This window comes from Chelon labrosus (assembly GCF_963514085.1).
Source record: "Chelon labrosus genome assembly, chromosome: 4".
Taxonomy (NCBI): Eukaryota; Metazoa; Chordata; class Actinopteri; order Mugiliformes; family Mugilidae; genus Chelon; species Chelon labrosus.
This window is the reverse complement of record NC_140340.1, coordinates 13,182,644-13,204,681: the sequence shown is the minus strand read 5'-3', so window position 1 is coordinate 13,204,681 and position 22,038 is coordinate 13,182,644. Positions and strand designations below refer to the sequence as shown.

Genomic DNA, 22,038 nt, shown 5'->3' with positions numbered 1-22,038 from the left:
GCTCGTAATTTGTCCACGTTATTTTTAAACAAAACAACACACAGGAGATCCTAACATCTTTTTACGTTTTTTTATAAGCTTTGTAAATACTATTGACAAACACTGACAGCTAATACCTGCATCACTTTATTTTTCTCCCCCCCTGCTAGCAGCATTACTAATAGAGCAAATAATAATATGAACACTGATTTCCACTTTAACTGACAAGTGGTGAAATGTCAGCGAACTGACATCGATTGTGAAACGGGTCAACTGTCAGCTGTCATTTAGAGGTCGTTAAATGGGTGAATGAATGAGGAGGAATTCGCTACACAAATTAATTTTCTGCAGTTAAATACCTTGTGCCAAGGCTCTCATAAATAATTGAGCGAATGAACAACTGCTGGCTCGGAGTTAAAAGCAGGAATAAATTCTCTGCGTTTAGCTGCAGCTCGGATGTGATTTCCCAAGAGGACGTGAAGTAGGAAGTCTATTTAAAACATTTGCTTCCTGCTTACAAGGCTGCAATTTACTGCAAATAATAATAATAATAATAATTTATTTCAGACATATAAAAAAAGGGCCAAATACTTTCTGCTGTTAACTTACATTTATCACCGAGGATGCCATCGATGCTATGCTTTGTTTTCTTTTCTCCATCTTCATCCTTCTTATCACAGTCATCCTCGTCATCTTTTTTGCCAAATCGGGCCCTCAAAACGCGGCTGATGGAGCTCACTAATGGCAACAAAAAGGTAAATGGGTGATTAGCCCTAAAACCCATAAAAGAACCATAGTAATCCTATCATACATCCTTTTTTTTTTAGAATGAGATATGTCATACAAAAATAGCACAGGAAAAGTTTGACATGAAGCGTTGAGAAAATATTTCAAATCAAATTCTCTGTTAAAAGGAGTAAAGTTACACTGTAAGCACAATTAATAGGAATTAAATACTGAGCACTGAAGCCACATTTCAACAGGATGGATGTTTTTTTTTCTCTCTCTGGGTCAAACAGCTGCAGGATTGCTTTACTGAAGCATTTCGTTATCAGTAAGTGTGGGGCTTAAAACATGTTGGATTCAAAGTGGTGTTCATTCAGAAGTGATGCTGCAGTGTTCGCTCGTAGTAAGAAAAAAAAAGTGCAGCTTACCAGATGAAGCCTCACCTGAAGGAACTGTGCTTCTGTCGCACACCCCGTCCTTCAGCAGCTTATCCCGGATCTCCCAGCTGAACATACCCGGGTTTTCTCGCTTGTACTCTTCGATCCGCTTCTCCACGTCAGGAGTTGCCACCTGCTTTAGGTTTGAAATGTGTGAAGGGAAACGAGAGGGAAAAGAAGGAATTTCAGTTTTAAATAAAAAAAAAATAAAAAAAGACATCTAAATAATAAAGGAACTAAAAGGCAAAACTATTAAGGGCGTATGCCTCCATAATAGTAATAGTCTAAATAGATAAATAGCAAGAATTTTTAGTATAACAACGATTCCTACATTTAATACAAAATATATTAAATAAGCCCAAAATGTACTGACATATAACAGTACAGTAGGTATATAATTACATATATTAAATAAATCCATTTTGGGGGGTAAGTTGAGGATTTTGTAAAATATCAAATATATTTATTGACCCAATGCAAATATTTTAAGAGAAAAAAAAAAAAGCTCAGATATGAAGTTTGTTTCGAGCCTTATAATCCACAGAAAGTGTGTTACAGGTGGGCTGTAATGTAATTTAAACTGTACTAGACACAGGCTAAAGCACTGGTCAGACGATGCGTTTTTATTTTTATTATTATCCTAGCTCGTGATCATTGCACTACATCAGTGATAATAACACAATTAAGTTCACCCAGGTGTCATGCGCCTTGTGCCACTGCCACCACCCAAACTGACGCCCATCCTCGTGCTGCTGTGACCCAGTTTTAAAACCACGGACCCCCACTCACCCTGGGCTTGCTGCCTCCTATGGCCCCCGGACGGATCGAGCCGGTCTCTTGGTACCGGCAGAGGATCTTGGAGACACAACCGTGGGAAACTCGCAGCTGTCGCGAGATTACGCAGGGTCGGATGCCGTGGTGGGCCATCTCCACTATCTTGTGTCGGATGTGATTTGGCAGGGGCCTCCCGTTGATGAACACTCCGCCAAGCTGGTTCACCCTACCCTGGCCCAGAGGGGTGGATACTGCGCCACAACAAACAACGAAAAGTCTCAAAAACCACGACACGTAGTGTTTTCTAAAGATTTCAAAGTAGATTAGGATACAAGTGAACACATTAATAGTCAAATAAAGGCATATTTGCTATGTTACTGACTTTTAATAGGACGTAGTTTACGCACATTATCATATTATACATTTTCAAGAGCGCGTTGTGCCAAATTCACCCAGCCCCAGTCTGGCTGACAGGATGCATCCAAGGCCACTTCAGGATCCAATTTCACATTCAAGAGACACTAAAGAGGGTGACACTTCCCACCTTGATTATTCCTAGTCATGCTGTACAAATATTGATGTGATCCTTTGAGCCGTCTCTTTGCTGTGTGTATTATTGCCATTTCCAGCAGCAGGACACTTGAACAAATCCCGGAGCTCGAGTAACTTGCGAGCTACGTGGTTTTTGTACATTTCAGTCCAGGGCACTTGAGCACGAACTGGGCGTAATGGGAAAACCGTTTCCATAAATGCATGCAAATACAAAATGATCTTTTTTCCGCCCATATGTTCAGGCGACTTGAGTGTGATGTGCATCGAAGTTTAAAATAAATTACCAATTAGATTGCTTTTCTGATTGTGTGTAGCAATCAAATCTGGACTCCTAAAATGTTGTATACTGAATATAGATATACACATTAAAAACTGATATTTGATAAATAAAATATTACATTACTATTAAATAAGGTAAATTTTGGATAAACTATTATACATCTTATATTAAACAAATGAAAATCAAGACATATTCTACAATTAAATGGTAATTATTGGAGACAGATTTTGTAAATAATGAGGCAATGCACAGGAGTTAGAGGGAGATCATTTGTCTTAAATGCACATAAATAAATACTAAACTGTTTAATACAAAATAACACAATATGAATTAACAGAGCTACAAGAGTGCACATTATTTAAATGATATTAACTGGTTTTCGGCAGCCACTTTAAGCCATGACTTGAATGTTAACTTTAATCAACACTGACTGGAGGTCGTATTTGTTCACCCACCTTTTTTTATTTCCCAGCATGTCGCCACTAACAAACTGTGCTCTGTGTCACTACCACGTTACAAGCAGGCGAGTTTTATCTGCACCAAGTTCAAACACCGAAACACATGTTGTCATTTCTTCTTACCTTCCAGGGGGAAGCCGGTTCGGGGGTAGTTCTGGCCTGGCGCAGGGCGCACCATCCGAGGCACTGTTCCTGGTAAAGTAGCCATCATGTAGCTACTAAAAAAACACCGGACTCTGCTCGAACCTGCAATACTCTCAGCGGGGTCCACGCAGAATATATTTAAAACGTTCAAAAAAGACGCGGTGCCGCTGTCAAATCCCAATCCCAGGCGGAGAAACTGGACGAGCCCTTCTTCCACCGGGGGGAAAAATAAAAGTGATGCTCTCCTCCGGTGCGATGGACGTGCCAAAATAGAACAGAAGGCAGCAACAAATAAAATATAAACCCTTTGTGAAGGGAAGTTCGCAAAATGGAGAAGTTGCACCTAAAGTGTCTGCGTTGGGGGGGGAAAATGCAGTGTTATTCTTTTCCCTTGGTGTAGTTTGGGTTCAGTATAATGTCTGCTGGCTGGCTGGAAGTAGTTTAAGTGGCCAACTTTCGTGCATGTCGTAGGAGGAGACAGCCGAGCGCTCCCATAGGCTCTCTGTCCTTTCTTTTATGGATGAAAGAGAGTGGGTTTAGCCAGGAGCCAGTCGACCAATCAGCGCAAGACATTCCACTTTTAATTCACTGCTGCCTCTCTCATAAGACCCCGTACATCTAAACTAAAATGTTAATATACCTAAATGTTATTCGAAATCCCAGCTTTCCAAAAACGCCCCTGCTCCCGTGACATTCAGCTGTTCGGACATGTGGAATATTAATACCTCTACAAGGCTAATATTTCCTTCTTTCTTTCACAAAAACTTTAAAGACATATGCGCATAAAAAGGCAAAAAAGGACCGAAATTCAAAATTACATTGTAACTTCTAATTATTTATTTTGAAAAGCTTAATTTGAAAGTAATTAAAATAGTTACTATGATGTTTGTACATTGACAGCCTATTTAAAAAAAAGTCATTTTTGAAAAAACATTAAAACTAATTATTAAAATGAATTATTAAGTGATCCGGTGTACAATAAAACTTCAGGGGTCCTGTCCTAAGTTAGTCCTCCACAGACGCACTGGTGAAGACGCAGCGCTTCGCTTGGATTAAAAAAAAATAATAATAAAAATCGTCTCAAAAATAACTGAGTCAAGGACTGATGTGTTTTCTGAACGGACAAACTGCAGCTCTGCTTGACGAAGGTCAGACATAAGATGCTTTTGGCTTGTTAACCTTTCAATTAAGTAAATGTGCGCAGCATGAACATCTAAATCGCTCCTATAGCTTTTGTGGTAATTACAAGGTTTGGATCGACCTGCTATTGATGACAACAGGTTGACTTGCCCCGGAGTGCGCGCAAGAGTAATTGCTGAAAGGTAATTGTTGGAGAGAAAAAAAAATAATAATAATGCGATACTATTAAACTCGAATAGAAAGAGCACATATGGCAGAAAAGAAGAGGTGCATGTGTCAACTCTGTGGGCCCACCGTGCATATAAAATTGTGTGACAATTGCCGTGGAAAACACTCCTGGTGGAAGGCAATTTCACAAATAATTTTAGCAACAATTAGGGAGTGTGGAGGGGTGAAATGGCGATTTCACATGCAGATGTGCCGGTGGGAAGGATCTGGTACCCTGCCGAATAGCTATGACCCTCACTCTCCCGCTTTTGGTTTGCTTCACATGGGACAAAAAAAAAAGCACAAAGAGACCGCCTCACCCTCCTGGGAAGGCGCAAAGAGCACTGGATTAAGTCAAGCATCAATCATGTGAAATCCAAACAACAGCAGCACACTTCTCGTACGGGAAGCTTTTGCGAACAGTCCACCTCTCCGAAGCGACAGCAGGTATGTTTTTGAAATCACGCAAATAAAGCCAATAATCCAGTATTTCTGCGAATATCAACGGCTCAGCACCATCAGGTCTTTGCCTCTGTTATATTAATCATTACAAGCCTGATATTCATTTGCTACGCAGCCGTTTATAATTACACCCAAAAGAAAAAAGGCGTTAACAGAGAAACTGACATTGCTGTTAATTTAAGGGTGATGCATGATGTAATGGTTTTATAAACATGATGACACAGGTGCCCCCCCTCCCTGCATCTTTTTCTTTTCAGTCATTCCCTGAATTGGTCTGTTCAAGTTATTTTCACTCAGATAAAAAGGTAAGTTGACAATACAGATCATTTAGTTTTTATTTACATTCAGCAGCTCTAGAACAAGCCCGCAAACTAAAACAACTTTAGATCTGGATGAAAGAGAAACACCAAAAGCTCTCCAAAGACAACACATTACTGAGTTTGAATTTCACTCAACTGTTTGTTTGTATGTTCATGTCCACATTTTTCTTGATCCAAAGTCATTCAAAACAGCCGGGCGTTCATTATCTAAGATGTTAAAACCACACTTCAGCTGGAAATGATCAGAATCCAGTGGTTGGAGATGTTGGGGGTAAAAGAAAAAAGAAAGAAAGAGAGATTTTCATCCTTTATTAGGGAGTTTTACTTTAATTTGACATTCGGTAACATGAAACCAAACGCTCGCTGCAGAAACAACATGCTTATTTAAGGTTTCGAAAGGCTTGAAGTCACTTTTTAAATAAGTACAGGGACAGTTTCAAAGTCTTGTTAGGAAGTCTATTATTCTAATAGTTGATTTATGTTAAAAATAAAGGGGCAAAAGCCATTTTACGTGAGCGTTGTGTTGCTGTAAAACAAAAGCTTTGCACTTCAAATTTACTATATGTGTTTGAGCAAAAGTGGCATCTGACTCACACTCGTCCTCGTCACACCCTAAACTCCATTTAGCCTGGTTGTTTCTGTAACTCTGTCACTTAAGTTTCCTTTCAGCTGCGGCAGAGAGAAAAAACACTTCCTCTCTCCCATGATACTGTCTCCAATCTTATCTTGATCAGAACCGCTCTTCAAACACTTCCCTACATAGCCTCTCATTATTTGTGTTATGGCAATTACCAAAGTTTCTTTTTTGCTTGTAGGTGAACACTTTTTATCCCCCTCCACCCCTTTCCTATCTACATGTATTTTCTCTATACACAATGTTTAGCTATTCACACAGAGGAGCACAAAAGAGAAACACCTTTGATGAGAGGCATTGCCAGATTAGGCTTTATCTTTTGCCGAGACGATCAAAGGCGGGGAGTGCAAGTATTAAGTGCATATAAACGTTATTTTCATTTATATCTTAACAGATATTGTTCTCTTCCATTGGGTGAGTGTGGCGTGATCAATAAAACCAAAGAATACAATAAACAGTGGTGACAGTGATAGAAGGTGAAATCCATATAAAGCCGGAGTTAAATCTTGTGACAATTCAATGTTCTGCTGGAAAACCTTTGGACCTGACATTCATTCATGTGCATGTTACTTAGATATGTAGCACCCACCTAGACCAGACCAGACACCCCCACCCCATAGCAATGACGCTCCTTGATGGCTGCAGCCATCCCCAGCAGGATGCAGCCTGACACAGACACACACACAAAAACGGTTTAGGGACAATTAAAAAAAACACGACAGCACAAGGTGTTGACCTGGCCTCCAAATTCACTAAATCCCAAACTGATCAAGTATCTGTGGGATGATCCACAGAGGCCCCTCTTCTCAACCCATAGGACCCAAAGGCCCCCCACTAACAACATCCTGTTGCCAGACACAATAGGACACCCTCAGAAGGCCCATGTCCATTCTCTGATGAGTCACAACTGCTTTGGACGCACAAGGGAGATCAGGAAGGTGGTCATAATGTTATGCCTGATTTGTGTATATAGTTTAGAGATTAAATAAACCCAAACCACAAGAAATATTCGAACAGTCACCCCATCTCTTGAGCCCTGCTGGCCTGAGCTGCAAAAATAAATTCATAAATCTATTTTGATTATTTCTCAAAGTTTTTCCCTCCATATAAATACAGAGACCATTGTGTTCTGGTCTTTGTTGACAACAGCAGATGTTGCTAGAAATCATCTTACATCTGCACAAGTACTCATGTACAACGAGCGTCCTGGTTTTGAAAGTGTTTCATGTAAAAAAAATCTGCCGGCACTTGTCACTATGATATACTGCAAACCCAAGAAGGAAGTTGTTCCGAAAAAACAGTGAACAATTAATCATATTTTTACTATCATCCTGCTTCCATTCATGGTTTACCCCCACTGCCAATTTCAAGACTCTGGATGATGTTTCCTGATGCGGCAGCACGCTGCTTCAATAGTGACGAGGTCTGCACTTGCTAACTTGTTGAGGAATTTTCACATCTGCTCAGAATGATCCAAAATGTGTAATCACTTCCTTATGGGAATTATTTTATCATGATAGAGAGAGAGCGTAAAAATGTGCTCTTAACAGGAGACTGGTGAAAAGCTTACCATGTGTTGTAAGTGTAATTAGAGAAAGCTGATTTAAGATATTCATCTTATTATGTGTGGCACGGGGAGGAGCTCTGAACAGGCATGTACGGTCTGACAAGGTGATGTTTGTTTAATAAGTAGAGAAAGGGGGCAGGAATTCCTCATTTGGAACAAGTTAGCCTGCACGTGAACCTCGCCCGAAATCTCACAGCTCAGCCTCCACCTAGCTGGCTCTACGCAGTGTGTAAGAAACGCAAAAGCACAGTAAAATAAGGACAGGGGAGGCAGAGATTTGGAAAAGTCTAGAAACTGTCAAAAGAACAGGGAAAGTACTTGTTTTTTTGAAATAGTCCTTTAGTGCTTTTTCCCCCCCCGTTTCACCTCTCCAAGCCTCTAAAGAATCATTCAAATGAAAGTGGAGAGAGAAATCAGTCTTTGGTTTATCTGCCTTGTCTACCACAAAAAAAAACCAAAAAAACCTTACTCATTCCTACGTCCGTGGCAGGTGAGTGGAAAAAACAACACATGTTACGCCGACATCCGAGTCTGGCGCCTGAGTTACGAGTTGTGCAAAAATCTATAACTCAACCGATGATCAAACACAGCTAAAGGGCACTCCGAAAGGGCAGCTCTCTCTGGACTGCCAAGGAGATCAGAGGATGGGGAAAGGACACGCGAGAAACAAAAGGTGGTTAAACCTCGATAAAAGCGAACAGACAACACAGCCTTTTACTTATCATTTCTTCAGGGTGACGTCACACGTGCTGGCGGACTCAGCTGGATGGGTGCAGGTGGGTGCAAGGGTGGAAGCAGCGGGCTGAGGGTTGATCTGTGGCAGAGTGGGTGACATCCTGTCACTGCTCATTATAGTGTGAATTCTGTTTATCCTCAGTAACACCTTCACTTGGCACCAACAGTGCAAACTAGAGATGTGACGCAAAACATAGGGGTCTGGAGAAAGCAAGCAAGCAAGAATGAAAATCCTAATCTAGTTTGATCATTCAGGAACGGGTGGAGATGTCGGACACTGCGCTGCACACAAACACAGACGAGCTGCAAGTGATGCAATGAGAGCGAGCTCACACTTTGAAGCCGGCGAGTAACTGGGAACAAATAAGCAGAAAATACAAGGCACATGATTAAGCGCAGATGATGAGTCTTGTCTCCTCAGAGTCTCGGAGAGTGCAACAGTGCTCCTTTATCCTGCTCAGACAATATGTTAAGGAATGGAACCCGTCGTCCGCCGTGTATCCTGAAGCTCTTATCACCCCACAACAGAGCTCACCTGCCCTCTTCTGTTTGACGCAACAGAAAACCAATACAAAGCACTCCTTTCTGGTTTCCTGTCATATGAAATCACACTTAATTTTCAAACGCACCAGTTTGTGTAACATTTGTTTACGTAAGGATGTCGTGAGAGTTTAACGCGATGCCTGCTACTCCGAGTTGTGCATAAACAAGGTACGCTGTCATAGCCAACCGCTGATCTTGTGTCTTTGATGATTTGCCTCAGACCGGCAAAAACACACTGAGATAATGCAACATTTTAAATGGTGTGAACTAGTCATGGCCGCCTACGATGTCCCTAAGATAAGGCTGCTCTTGGTTTAGTGTCAGTATCCTCGGAGAAGGGCATTTTTACACACTGACAAATCTCTGCATTGCTACTGGGCTTTCAATAAACAGGTTATACCAACACCTAAATGTGAAAGATCACAGATGAACAGATTTCCCCGGAGCGTGCATGAACGCGTCTGCGACTAAATCAGTCAGCTAGCATTTTTGGAAGAATTTGTCATCACTTGCCACGAAAACACTTCAAAGGTTTGAGAAGAACACAACCAGAAGGGCTTTTCTATTAATTAGAGAGCTGTTTATCGGGCTAATAAAACTAAAATGTACTTTTACATTTGTCAAAACTAAACTCATAAGGAGAACATATGCGAAGGGTTGTGGTGTCATTCCCTACAGACAGACAGTTAACAATACAACATAAACTACAGTTGTTAAAATCCTTTTTATGCTGTAACTACAATACTGGACAGTGAACATACACTCAAACCTTTAGTGGGTTTGGCTGTGAAGGAATACTGTGGGTTGCTGGAATCATTTCATTACAGTGGCCAGTGTTACAATCCATTTTACACGACCAGCAATGCTCCCCGTGTGTGTTGTACTTGTGTGTGTGTGTGTGGCATGTGATAGGACCAAAATGCTTGGGTATCACGCTCTGATGTGCATGCCAAATCCACTTGTCCTCTCACACAACCTACCAGTGTGGCTCTGCCGCTTCAGCTCTGCTAACAGAGGTCTGGGGAGAGCAGCGGCACAGGAAACAGGTCACGACCTCCCAAAGCAGAAATCACGCTGTGATGTGTGGATTGAATCTGATCAAATGTTACCTTCAAATGTATCTCAGTTTGGTTTTGTTTTTTTACTGGTGGTTAACTGTTCAGTTGAGTAAACGTGACTGCTGATCAAGTCATCTCATCTGAAATTAGGCTTTTGTGTGAAAAATTAAAAGAAATCTTGACAGTTTTATCGTGGACCCTTTCATATGAATTACCACAGCACCCTGAAAAATGTCTCTAACCATGTAGTCATTTTATTCACTTGTGCCCACAGAGATATAATTAAAAAAAGGAAAAGGAATCTGAAATAAAGGAGAGTTGAGTATGTGAACTTCTTTCTTACTTTTTGGATTTTGACACTAGTGGAAGAAGCATTAACATCAACTAATTCAAGCAAAACCTCCACCTTTAACATGTCCTGTTGAAAAGTATTTAATTATTTCTGAACCTTTAACACAAAAGAAGTGCTTCAGCATAATTTCAGAAACCTTATTCACCGTCCTTTGGTTTGATCTGGAACAATGCTTCACATTTTACACACTGATTTCATGTTTTATATGTGAAATCTGAATCTGCAGCGTAAATATAGCTGTAAAGTAAACACGGCAGGGTTAAGGAAACAGAATTTATTTTACATGCAGTAATTCTCTGGTATTTTTACAGCTTTACTGATTAAACAGTGATTTTAGTTGTAAACGGGTCATTAAGGCCATTTTCTAACTGCGTGGGAGCTCTAAATAAAATCAGAATATGATGTTTCTCTCATATTGTTTTTCTACATGGCCTAAGATTACTGGTATTTTTGCATGATAGTACATGCTAGTACCAGAGGAGAAATCATTGGATAGAAAGCATAATCTTCAATAATATTTTAATGAGCTGACCGTGCAGAGACATGCAAGTATTCTATAAGTATTCTGAGTTCTTAATAAACTGTACTCCAGCCATGCAACAAATATATATATGCACATATTTTAGTAACGTTCAAGCAAAGCCAGGGTACTATTTTCATAGCAAATCAATTTCTACATAGTTAGCTTCAGAAGTACAGACTATTTGTTTTGAATGAAACATGTTGTGTATTTACCCACAACATTCACTTACTGAGGTGAGCGAAAACATGCTTCCCAATTCCAAAGAACACAGAACATTTTTGCCTTAATCAGTGGCTGCAAGAGTAGACAAATCTTGAAAAAAAAAAAGCATACAGAAAAAGAAAAAGTCTCTTTGTTAATGAAGTTAAAAGTAATGACTCCATTTTGCATGCTATCGCAATTAGTCTCACCATGACGATCTGAAAGATCCCCCCAGAAAAGGGAGATCACTTGACCCCCCATCTGTGACCAAATCCCATCTTTCCATTAGGTGCTCTCTGTAACCATAACGTCTGTCTCTGCTCAAGCTGGACACAGATGTTTAAAAAAGCAGGGAACACCACAAAGAGCTGACAGTCTACAAGTCACACGGCGCATTTGATTGAAAAGATCCATTATTCTGACTAACCGAGCTGAGGAATCTTGTGAATATGCTGCTCCCTTAAAAAAACAGAAAAAAAACAACAACATAAAGCTGCTTTTTGTGGCTGAAAGACTCAATTTTAAAACATCATTCTTAATTGATGTGAATTTACATGCTTGCTTTCTTTAAGATGCAGGACGATCACATGTTTATTTAAATGAACACCAGCAGTACAACGTGAAAGAACTTCTAGTTAACTTCACTCGTTTCTGAGAAAATAGAGGTTTCATGAAAAGCAAAATTTGTGTCAAGACTATGTTTTAGTCAGAGACATGAAGGAAAAGTAAAAAAAAATGATCTGGGAAAAAAAATGAACTCGTGATCTGGGAGACTGTGTACCACCGATGATATTCTAAAACCGACCTCTGTGTCTTTTACTTCTTGTTCAGACTGAGAAATCTCTCATCGTCTCCATTGTTTTGATTGAGCTCATGACAGGATCAGGAAATTTCCATCCGCCATTTTCTGTATTTCACTGCTCTCCTAGAGTGCATGTGGGTTTCTTTAGCATACTTACAGGACTTCCGCCCAAAGACATCCAACTGAATTGGAGAGTCAGCAGTGTTCAATCTGTATAAATGAATGTCTTTATGGTACTTATGTGTCACTAAGTTCTGCCTGAGGTGTCTTCTTACCTCCCATGTGTAAATGTTCCACATGTTGCTCCAAACTCTCCACAAGCCTGAAAATAATCAAGCAAATAAAAGAAAATTACATTTAGGATTTTCACCTTCTCCATATTTTCTTCTTCACAACAAACACCTCACCATAATTAATATTCATGTGAAACAGAAATTCACACACATATATAAGAAGAGACAGTTCTACCACATACAAACCAAACAGTTCAGTCTCTGACGATAACGGCACTGCAATGTTGCATATACATCTGATAAACCACGGACTTCAGTCTTGGCCCATTTCTCTGTGTTTGTAGTCTCATGTTTTAGGAGTATTTACACATCTTATTAAATGGCAGTTGTCAGCGCTGCATTCATGTGTTTCCCCAATCAATGCATGACCCTCAATGTTCATCTTGGCCTGAGAAAGTACCTATATAAAAGAAAATAAAAGCCACTCTAAATGCAATGGATGATTGGAACAACAAAGGCCTGTACGTAACTTTGGGAAACACACTCTCTTTGTTAGATGATATCATAGTAAAAGAGTTATCTAACTCTTTTACTTGTGCATTAAATAGAAGGTTAGAGCCAGCTGCTGGCTAGTTTAGTTTAGGGCTTCTCTGGAAACATTGGTAAACAGCTGGGTTCAAGTAAATCCGATGTCCACCTCCAAAGCTTTCTTTGTGCGTTTGCTTAGTGCATGGATTAAACAAGTGAGCTGATAATGTGTTAATTAGAGGTGCTGGTGGGTAGATTATGTTACATTTGGCCAGAGCCAGAGCGCTAACTGGACCTCAGCGACTGTGCTAAGCTAAGCTGCAATCGTCAGATGTCAGAGTGGTATTTCTTTTTATCACTCTCCACCGAAAACCTCATTAACATCTCTCCCAAAATGATAAATTCCTCTTTTAATATTGGTCGTTTTGAGTGTACAGAATAACGACACATATCAGGGTTGGCTGGTTGCTTTAAATGTTAACGTGACCTCGCATTGGTTAAAGCCGACATATGTTTAACCAAAGGTTTACATCAATTCTTCTAAATATGAGAACGAATATCTCAGAGAATCCAACATATAGTTCCTATGGATTGATAAGTACAACCGTTTAAGCTTACTGAACAGACGCAGGCAAAATGAGGGCACGTTTACCTGAAATCCACTCACAAGTTTGATTAATGAAGACTGTTGCTTTAATTCAGCATACAAAGGAAGCGAGAAGCTTTTGTAAGAGCACAATGTCAAAGCAAGCTCTGTGTTTCGTAGATACTAGAAGCATCTTCCACATAATCAAATTAAATTCAGACATGTTTGACTAAAAGGTCTAGATCAGCCGTCTCCCTTTAAAGCAGACTCCTCTTCTTGGTAAAATATCTGGTCATCTGAGCGTCTCTAACTGAACTGTCACAGATGATTAGAGGAGGAACAACTCGTCTTGGTATCCCAAAGAGCATGGGGTCCTCACGAGAGAGTGAGCCACCACTAGAATCAATGTCACCGTTCAGATAATCATGCATTGCCGATTCACCATGTAAGATGCATTTTGTTTGCTGCCTAACTGTGTAAAGCCTCTATTCATTTTCAGATTTTTCGCAGAAAAAAAACGTGGTCAACTCGACAATGATCCTTTCCTCTTGAAATTCCAGCCCTGGTTGTTGAGAGCGAAGTGTCTTTGCTTCGTTGTTCGTCTGGCGGCTGAAATTACTTCTGTGACAAACCAACCTGACAAAATTTTCTAAACTTTTTGAACTAATACGCTTGAAATCTTGTTATTCTTTCCGATTAAAGAAGAGTGAGAGTGTTATGACAGTGATAAGTCAATTAGATTTGTTTTAAAGACAGCATACCATTAATTACTTTCCATTCTGTGAATTAAAGGGTTTTATTTGAACCATTTTTCATGTGTCTAACGTAAATTGTATAATAATTTGCAATACACACAACTGCAGTGCTGTCTTGCATCAATTAATCATGATATAGATTAGTTTGTTTGACCATTACAGAAGAAATTATAGAGATGCACTTGTGTAGTTTATCCTGTACTGAAAGCAGAATCAGGATTATAATCAACTCCATGAAAAATGCACATTTTATAAATGTTCTTTGGTAACGTTTCTTTTCTCTTTTTGAAATCTGGTATAAGTCATTATTGGCTTTGAGTATGACAAGTCATGCAGGGACAGTAGGATATTTTCAGAATTACAAACAAGGGCCCATCTTTTGTGCGTCTTCTGTGACCTCTCCTCGCAGAAAACCATGTGTTCGTCACACACACACTCAGAAAAACAAGCTTTACACAACAGGAGTGTGAAATCACCATGTTCCAAGGCTGGGAGTGGGGTGGGTGGGTGTGTGTGTGTCTGTGTGTGTGTGTGTCTGTGTGTGTGTCTGTGTGTGTGTGTGTCTGTGTGTGTGTTGTGGTGGGGGGGCCAGTTGGGGTCCCATTGGGCAAAAATCTCTGCACGCTCAGAGAACAACAGGCAAAGCAATGACCCCTGAATCCATGATCACTCTCAGGAAATCAGTGTGTTTCATCTCTGCTGGGTCAACAGTGGAAACTGATTCGAAACCAGACGCGTTGCTGATGTAAAAGACGCACAATACGTGTAGAGTAGAAATTACAGATAGAACAATGTGAAGGATAGCATGACCGATAAGGCTGTTGCAACCAAAGAGCCTTACGTTGAGTGATCCATAATAATATTTACAAACTTGTAACCATGAATGAAACTGCTGGGTTTAATGCGTACATTGCACCAGCCAGTTTATTAGATGTACTGGTGAAAACAAATGTATTCTAATACGACAGCCTTGCACTAAATCTCATCTTCATGAAGGTTATGGCATTCAGCATTTGTTTAAAATAACAGAGAGAGCTGTTGATTCAACTGCGTTTTCATTTTCGAGGCTGTGGTTTGTAGCACTGTTGAATAGTATTGTACTGACGTGTTTCGATTATGTTAACAACAACCCCATTTTAGTTAGTGCGCTAAGCTAAATACCAGAAGCACATTAGTGTTAAGTTCAAAACTCTTTAATAGCACCACAAACTTCATCACCATACAGTTGCATTACCACCTTTTCTATGGTGTTTCAACATAAACTGAACATTATAACAGTCATTAGGGGGGATATTCTGCAGGACTGTTAAATTAGAACGCATTCATTTTTATGAGTGTACCTACTGATCTGACAGGTGAGTGTATATTACAAGAAAATGAATTATTTGTATATTTAAAGCACAAATTTTAGTTAATTTGAGCACATTTACCCATTCAGGCATTTGAGGGATGCATTTATCCACAGAAGAGACGAAAATATCATTCTGGTACAGTAATAAGGCTCTAACATGTATGCTACAAAACCATTAGCGTGGAATACTTCAAATAAGTATGTATTTCCACTGTATGCTACTTTACACTTAAAATTTACTAGATGTCAGAGCAAAATAGCGTGCTGAAGAAATATTTTCCTCCTCTTTGCTTGTTGTTAAAATACATGCTTAGAAAATAAGGCAACTGTGTTAAATATACAGTAGTTTAAATAAAATGCTAAACGATTAAAAAAAACTTGCTCTCATGCTATGCAGCAATAATATTATGTTTTTTTTTATTATCATAACATTAAACCACGACACTGTTATTTTTTCTTGCTATTTCTGTAGAGGTTTTCTAAATTTTACTTGCAACAGTAGTCTTAGTACAACTTATAGTTTCATGAGGTTTATAAAGTACTTCTGCTATTGAATGACAAAAAGTACAAATACGAACTTAATGTGTGCATTTTGTGACTTACATTGCGGTTCGAGGGTCATTTTTTAAGGCTGACTTCCTCAAAATGTTTGTAGAAACGTCTCAGTCACAAGCTTGAACGCCGACTTTTCAAACTTTCTTGTTCAGTGCGGCGCAGGCCTCCAGCTTCCTGTGGTGCAGCGGATAACAGTGCAACTGCGCCATCTAGCGCCTCGGAGACGCAAAGACGCCGCTGCTGCGTCACTTCCTGTTTAAATATGGCGGCGCCCTGACAAATGTCACATTACTTCTCCTGCTTAAGAAAAACAAACAGTTATTATCGTCTGTTATAACGATTGAGCGGCGAATGAAAACGAGGTGACACCAGTGAAGATTTTAATTTACCACATCCTCAAAGGTATTGTCCTTTATTTAAACTCAATCGTGTTTTTATTTTATAACAGGGGATCGTCCGTAGCTGTTAGCATTAGCAATGCTGTTTTAAGGGTTATATCGATAGTATGACTGGCTGCTGATGATTTTATAGAAAGGTGCACATATATACATTCACTTAAAGGTGATTTTTTTTTTTTTCTGTTGCAGGATATTTCAGCGAACAACATGGTGCATTTATGTGAGTATACTGTCGCTTGTTTGTTTTCTATCAGTAGGGACTGGGGCAGGATTTTTAGCAAGGCAAGTGCATATTTGGGTAACATGGTTTTAATGCAGTCATGACTTGCAGGCGCAGTTAGTTTGATAAATAATATACTACAAAAATAAATGACTGTCAGGTTTCTGTCATTCTGGATCATACTGAAAGTGAGTAAAGAAGACTGTGGTGAGTTAGAGTTTAACATGGCATTTAAGGGTAAAGTCACATAATAATTTAAGATGTTGCTATCATTTTTGACCTTTATTCTTGCAAAAACAAGTTTGGTGGCGACATTTTTTTTTTTTCAAACTTCTATTTTGTTTTTCGAGTAGTGTACTCCACTTTTACCCCATACTTAGAATTTATTTCCCATAGTTTTATTCCTTCCAGTGTTCCCACACCTAGGTATTGTCTAAGTATCAGTTCTTGCTGTCCAGTGTTTTATTGGTACCAAATTCATTTAACAAAATTAAAATCTAAACCACAAGGTGTGCAGCAAAAGCTTCAAAGAAATGTGTATGCCATATAATTCGCATCTGTTGTAGAGTAAACTAAGAGCTATTAATGTTTATTATTGTGAGTCTTAAGTTACGACACAAAGCATTCTTTTGTTGGAAGTGTAACGTTAAATACATAGTTTTTCCCTATTAATTTGATCAACAAAATGTTTTTCTGTTGCACTTCTCTAGAGCAGATGTCACAAAACCACTGACAGTATAGGAGAAAAAAAAATGTATATCCGCTCCTCCCCTCACTCTGCCCAAAATGTTTGGTTATTAAAGCAAAAGGGAATCAGAGTTGGAGACAACAAGATTTAATTTAATTTGAATCTACATGATAGTATAATGTTTACTTAAATCACTGATACGGTGAGGCATGTAGTTACAAGAAATTCATATTTCCTCTATTTGACAGTGCTTTTTATGCTCATTTTGTTCTGCAGCATCTCTCCTCCTAAAGAAGTACCATGGGGGCTTTGTAGTCATTCGTTTGGCTCTTGCGGGCCACAAACAAGCTAACAGGCCCTTTTATCGGATCGTGGCTGCTTACAACAAAAGGGCAAGAGATGGTAAATATATAGAGCAGCTGGGTACCTATGACCCCCTCCCCAACATCTACAACGAGAAACTTGTCAGTTTCAACTTCGACCGGATCAAGTACTGGATCGGTTGCGGCGCACACCCTTCAAAACCGGTGTCCAAACTTCTAGGTGTGTATTCACTATGTCACCCTGTTCCTCTAAAAGTAGATAATCATTACACCGTTTTACAGACAGCTTTGTGTTGCTCATCAAGATTAGTTTTTTCAAGGAGGTCTTTCTGTAACACCTACATCTTATCCTCCTGACTGCCAGTAGTTCAAATGTGTAAACCCGAATATCTCCCACTCACTGCATACTACTGAATTAACTCCTTTTGCTATCTACAGAGGACCTTCTACTTGCTTTCTCTTTCTCATTAAGGAAAATGTCATCCATCAGTTATATATCTTAAAAATAAAAACTTGTTTTCAGTATTCTAATCATAATAATCTTACAAAGATCAGGGAATTAAAAAAAAAAAGAAGTGATTAGACAATATTTTTTTTCCTGGTAGTCAGGAGGATATGGTTGTTGTAGCTTCTTTGAAATCTTTGTTTTTTTTTAGAACCTACTGTTGTGAATGATGATTACTGTTTAGTACTATTATGCGTCCTCTGTGTTCCCAGGTACATTACAGGACTGTACAGATACAGACTGAATATTCATTTTGTGGTTATAACGAGCATCTGACGTTTCACTCCAGCGGATTAATCATTAAATTAATCATATATTAATCACTGAATTGTCATTGTCTAGAAATGAAAGTGTTAAGACCAAAAGATGGTGACAACCCCACCTCGCCTTCTCTCTGTCCACAGGCTTGGCAGGTTTTTTCCCTCTGCACCCCATGACGGTAACAGAGGCAGAGCGTCGAAGAGCCCAAATGGAGCAGACGGGAAAAGAAACGGGAACAGAGGGATCGTCAGAGGAGGAACAGAAACAGTCAGAAGTGTGAGAGTTAAAGCTGTGGACTGTGTGTGGCTCTCCCGTTCAAAAGGATGTCGCAGCTGCTTGCAAAGAGAACTGGTCGATTTTCTTCCTTACTCTTTGGGCAGACTGCCCATAGCAGCTTAAGAAAACATCAAACATCAGTTGCTTCAGTAGTCTCTTAACAATTCATCTTTTTGTTTATGTGTTGAGTGACATAAGCAGTAATAATTTGTATTCTTTTTCATTCATGTGTTTTATGGGACTTGATTAAAATATTTCAATATTACTGCATTTGTGTGGAGTTAACTTACAGATTAGTCCTATAATCCTTTTTTCCTGTGATTCAGTGTTTCGTCAGCCAATAAAATATGTTGTGTTTCCTTTGAAATGGACCCATGAACCTTGCAGTCATTCCGCCTTCTTTTTATCAGTCATTTATTGGCCTGAATACAGTTGAATGTGCCCACAAAAATCAATAGCGAATGTTAGTAATCTCAAACAAGGAAATCAGCAGTGGTTGATTAGTTGATATGATTGTTGGCAGTCTTGACAGAAATTTATTTCCTCTTATGGTTTTACACAAAATTCCTCGCCTCTTCACTGACGTGAGGCTCCCAATGTTGGACATTATACTGAAACATTGTTATAGAGCTTGTAACGGAGTCAGTATTTGCAGATAAAATTCAGGTATCATCAGGATTATACTGCAACGTTTGAAGATTAGTTTTCACCAGCATGTATAAACTGCTGTCTTGCGTGCCTGTCACATGCTAATCCTACCGTGCTTGTTCTGTCTTGAGCCACTTGATATTGCACCACAAGTGTGCTTTGCGTCAGTCAGGTAGAGATAAAGATGACTAATTTGAACCAAGACACACTTTACTACACCCAGGTGTCTATGACACAAAATCCATGCAAAAACACACGTAACGCTTAAAATATCTCTGCTGTTGATGTTGCTTGATTTCTTTGTGGAGCAAAGCTCAATTTACTGTTGAGTATTTTCAGAGACAAGTTGTGATTTTAAATCCAAAGGGCACTGATGATACATTTCTGGTCATTTCAAAGCATTCAGCGGGACATGCAATATAATAATAATAATATAATGTAGATGGAAAAGAAGTGTTGAATAGTTTCAAATTTATCGCTATCTAGCATGACTTCGTTTACAGGAAATGTGTTTGAGGATTTATTTTTTTCTGTTTAACATTTCAGGAATGATAAAAAGCAAACAGAGGTGTGGAAATTTACTGAAACCTCTTACAGCATCAAGATTATAGGAACCAGCTTGTTAATGGTTCTATTCAGACCATTTATGAACCATGTAAACATGAACTTATAGTGCAACTACTTAAGACATGTTATCCATATGTCTGTCGTGTTACATTCCCCATCATGTCCAGCTGGTTGCCACAGCGTGTAAATACGGGATTGGAATAACTGTCAGATAAAACTCTTTATTCGCCAGATTTATAGAAATATAACAACAAATTTTGTTAGTTTGAAGTCTATTAATACATCATTTAGAAGTTAACTGTTTATGATGAACGAACTATTAAAACAGTTTCTTATTCTGATTCTTAAGTTACGGCTCACAGCTTTAAGGGATAAATCAGTTACTTTGTTATTTCAGAGTAAGTATAATGATCAATAAATCCTTCCTAATTATTCCTTATTAATTTGATCACAAATAGTTTTTCTAAATCTGAACGTACAATATCAACATATTTGATGTTTTCCACTTCTCTACAGTAGAACAGAGTTTAGAAAAAGAAAAGAAAAACATTTTATATTTGCTCATCCCCTCATTTCTCCTCTCTGTATTGGGTTAGGGGTTAGTAATGTGTGCTTGTTAAAGCGGCAGACAATCAGACATGGATAATTAAATAATGTATAATTAAATGATAAAGTATCTTAATAGATAATTTAGAAGTTAAATGTTCATGATGAATGAACTATTGGCTTTTTTACTGATTTTACACAAAGTCTATAAGACAGGTATAGAATCCCATGCTACTGATGTGTTAGCAGTATCCATGTAAACAGCTTGTATATGTCAACAGTGTAACGTGTAACTAGGTGCATGCTATGACGAAAATAACTTTTGAATTTAATGGAAATTTAGTTTCACATCTTATGTAAATGTTTGTGAGACTTATCAAGCACTTTGAAGTGTCTTGTAAATGTCACGGTTGTCACTGACAATAAATTATGATCAATAATTTAGCATTAGGTAATAACCCTTTTCTTACTTAAACCACACCAGCCAAACCACACCTCAGCCACACACCTCAGTCCTTGTCCTCTTCAACGTCACTGTGATCACATTTGTAAACAATCATGTAAAGGGTGTGAATGTGCTTTCAGTCCAACACCATGCCACAATGCATAAAAAGTTTGCCTAAGGAGGACACTATATCAGTCACGATACATTGAGTAGATCTGATACTGATACGAATATATATTTGTGTTGCTTACAACTGCCGGGAGGACCTTAAGGGCCAGTTCACAGATGAGTATTAGGAGATAGACTTAGACTTAGATAAACTTTATTGATCCACAAGGGAAATTGCTTGTTAGAAGATACTGTTAGAAGTTTGCTGCAGTGCTGAAAAATACATTATCAGTACACCGTGTTCATGCTCATGGTGTGAGAGACACCGCATCCCTTTAAACTCTGTGTGTGTTGTGGACGATTATTTGAATGCACAGAAAAATGAGAAACTGGAATAATCTGAAATCCTCTAAGTGGAGGAGCCTCTCTTCCATCCTTCTAATTGTCACTTTTGTGGTCATCGTGCTGATTGCATTGGGTGTGTTCTTCACGCAGAAAAGAGGTAAGTCTGTAATTCTTTATTTTGAATACCAGTTGCTCTCATCTAGATTTGTTGAGGCTTATTAGGCATTCAACCCTGAGATAATTTCATTTTTTAATATCAGTTATGTTAGTTGTGATAATTCCTCAGGAATAACAGTGACTACGTTTGAATTTTCAAAAAGAATTACTCTGCTCCTTGCTGTCAATATGCTTTCTGATCCTTTCGTAATAACTAAAGCTTATTTGTACACAATTTGTTCATTATATTTGTTGTAGAGTTTTACGCGAAAAGTGTAATGTTTTTAGTTGTTTGATTTTACACCATGTAGAGTATATTCAAAGTTCAAAAACTTCTCTTTCTCATTAAGGAAATCAGGAAATTCCAAATCATACCTACCGTACACAGTTGTATACTTTTCTTTTACAAACACAAATGCCTTCAACACTGGACTGTATTTTTTTTTTTTGATTGAAAGCCAGAGTTCTATGAAAGCAATTCACAGGAAATGATTCAGGTAACAGAGACAATATGAGGAAGGAAGGAAGGACAGGGTCATATTGTAAAAAAATATGTGTCGTCTATTATTTTATGACCAATAGATCAGATTACAAAGTGCTACTCCTCTCTATTTTAGGAGAATTTCCCACCACTGTTGTCTAGGTTGCAG

General features: G+C 38.8%; 2 protein-coding genes across 3 annotated transcripts in view; one reads left to right on the top strand and one right to left on the bottom strand.

Moving 5' to 3' along the window:
- pax7a (paired box 7a) overlaps positions 1-3,471 on the bottom strand; it is a 44,149-nt gene extending 40,678 nt beyond the window's left edge. The window contains exons 1-4 of one of the 2 annotated variants that reach the window (XM_084543885.1): positions 3,330-3,471; positions 1,932-2,167; positions 1,134-1,278; positions 589-717 (exon numbers count right to left, since the gene is read on the bottom strand). In XM_084543885.1, the coding sequence (XP_084400011.1) occupies positions 589-717; positions 1,134-1,278; positions 1,932-2,167; positions 3,330-3,417 (598 nt within the window). In that variant the 5' untranslated portion in view covers positions 3,418-3,471. The remainder of the gene's footprint in view (positions 1-588; positions 718-1,133; positions 1,279-1,931; positions 2,168-3,329) is intronic. The other variant, XM_084543886.1, reaches the window with a different exon arrangement.
- Positions 3,472-16,167: 12,696 nt separating this feature from the next.
- On the top strand, positions 16,168-20,212 carry mrps16 (mitochondrial ribosomal protein S16). The gene is made up of 4 exons (XM_084542338.1): positions 16,168-16,304; positions 16,490-16,520; positions 17,485-17,751; positions 18,441-20,212. Exons 2-4 carry the CDS (start codon positions 16,508-16,510, stop codon positions 18,575-18,577), a joined length of 417 nt encoding a protein of 138 aa, XP_084398464.1. The 5' UTR covers positions 16,168-16,304; positions 16,490-16,507; the 3' UTR covers positions 18,578-20,212.
- The last annotated feature ends 1,826 nt before the right edge of the window (positions 20,213-22,038 follow it).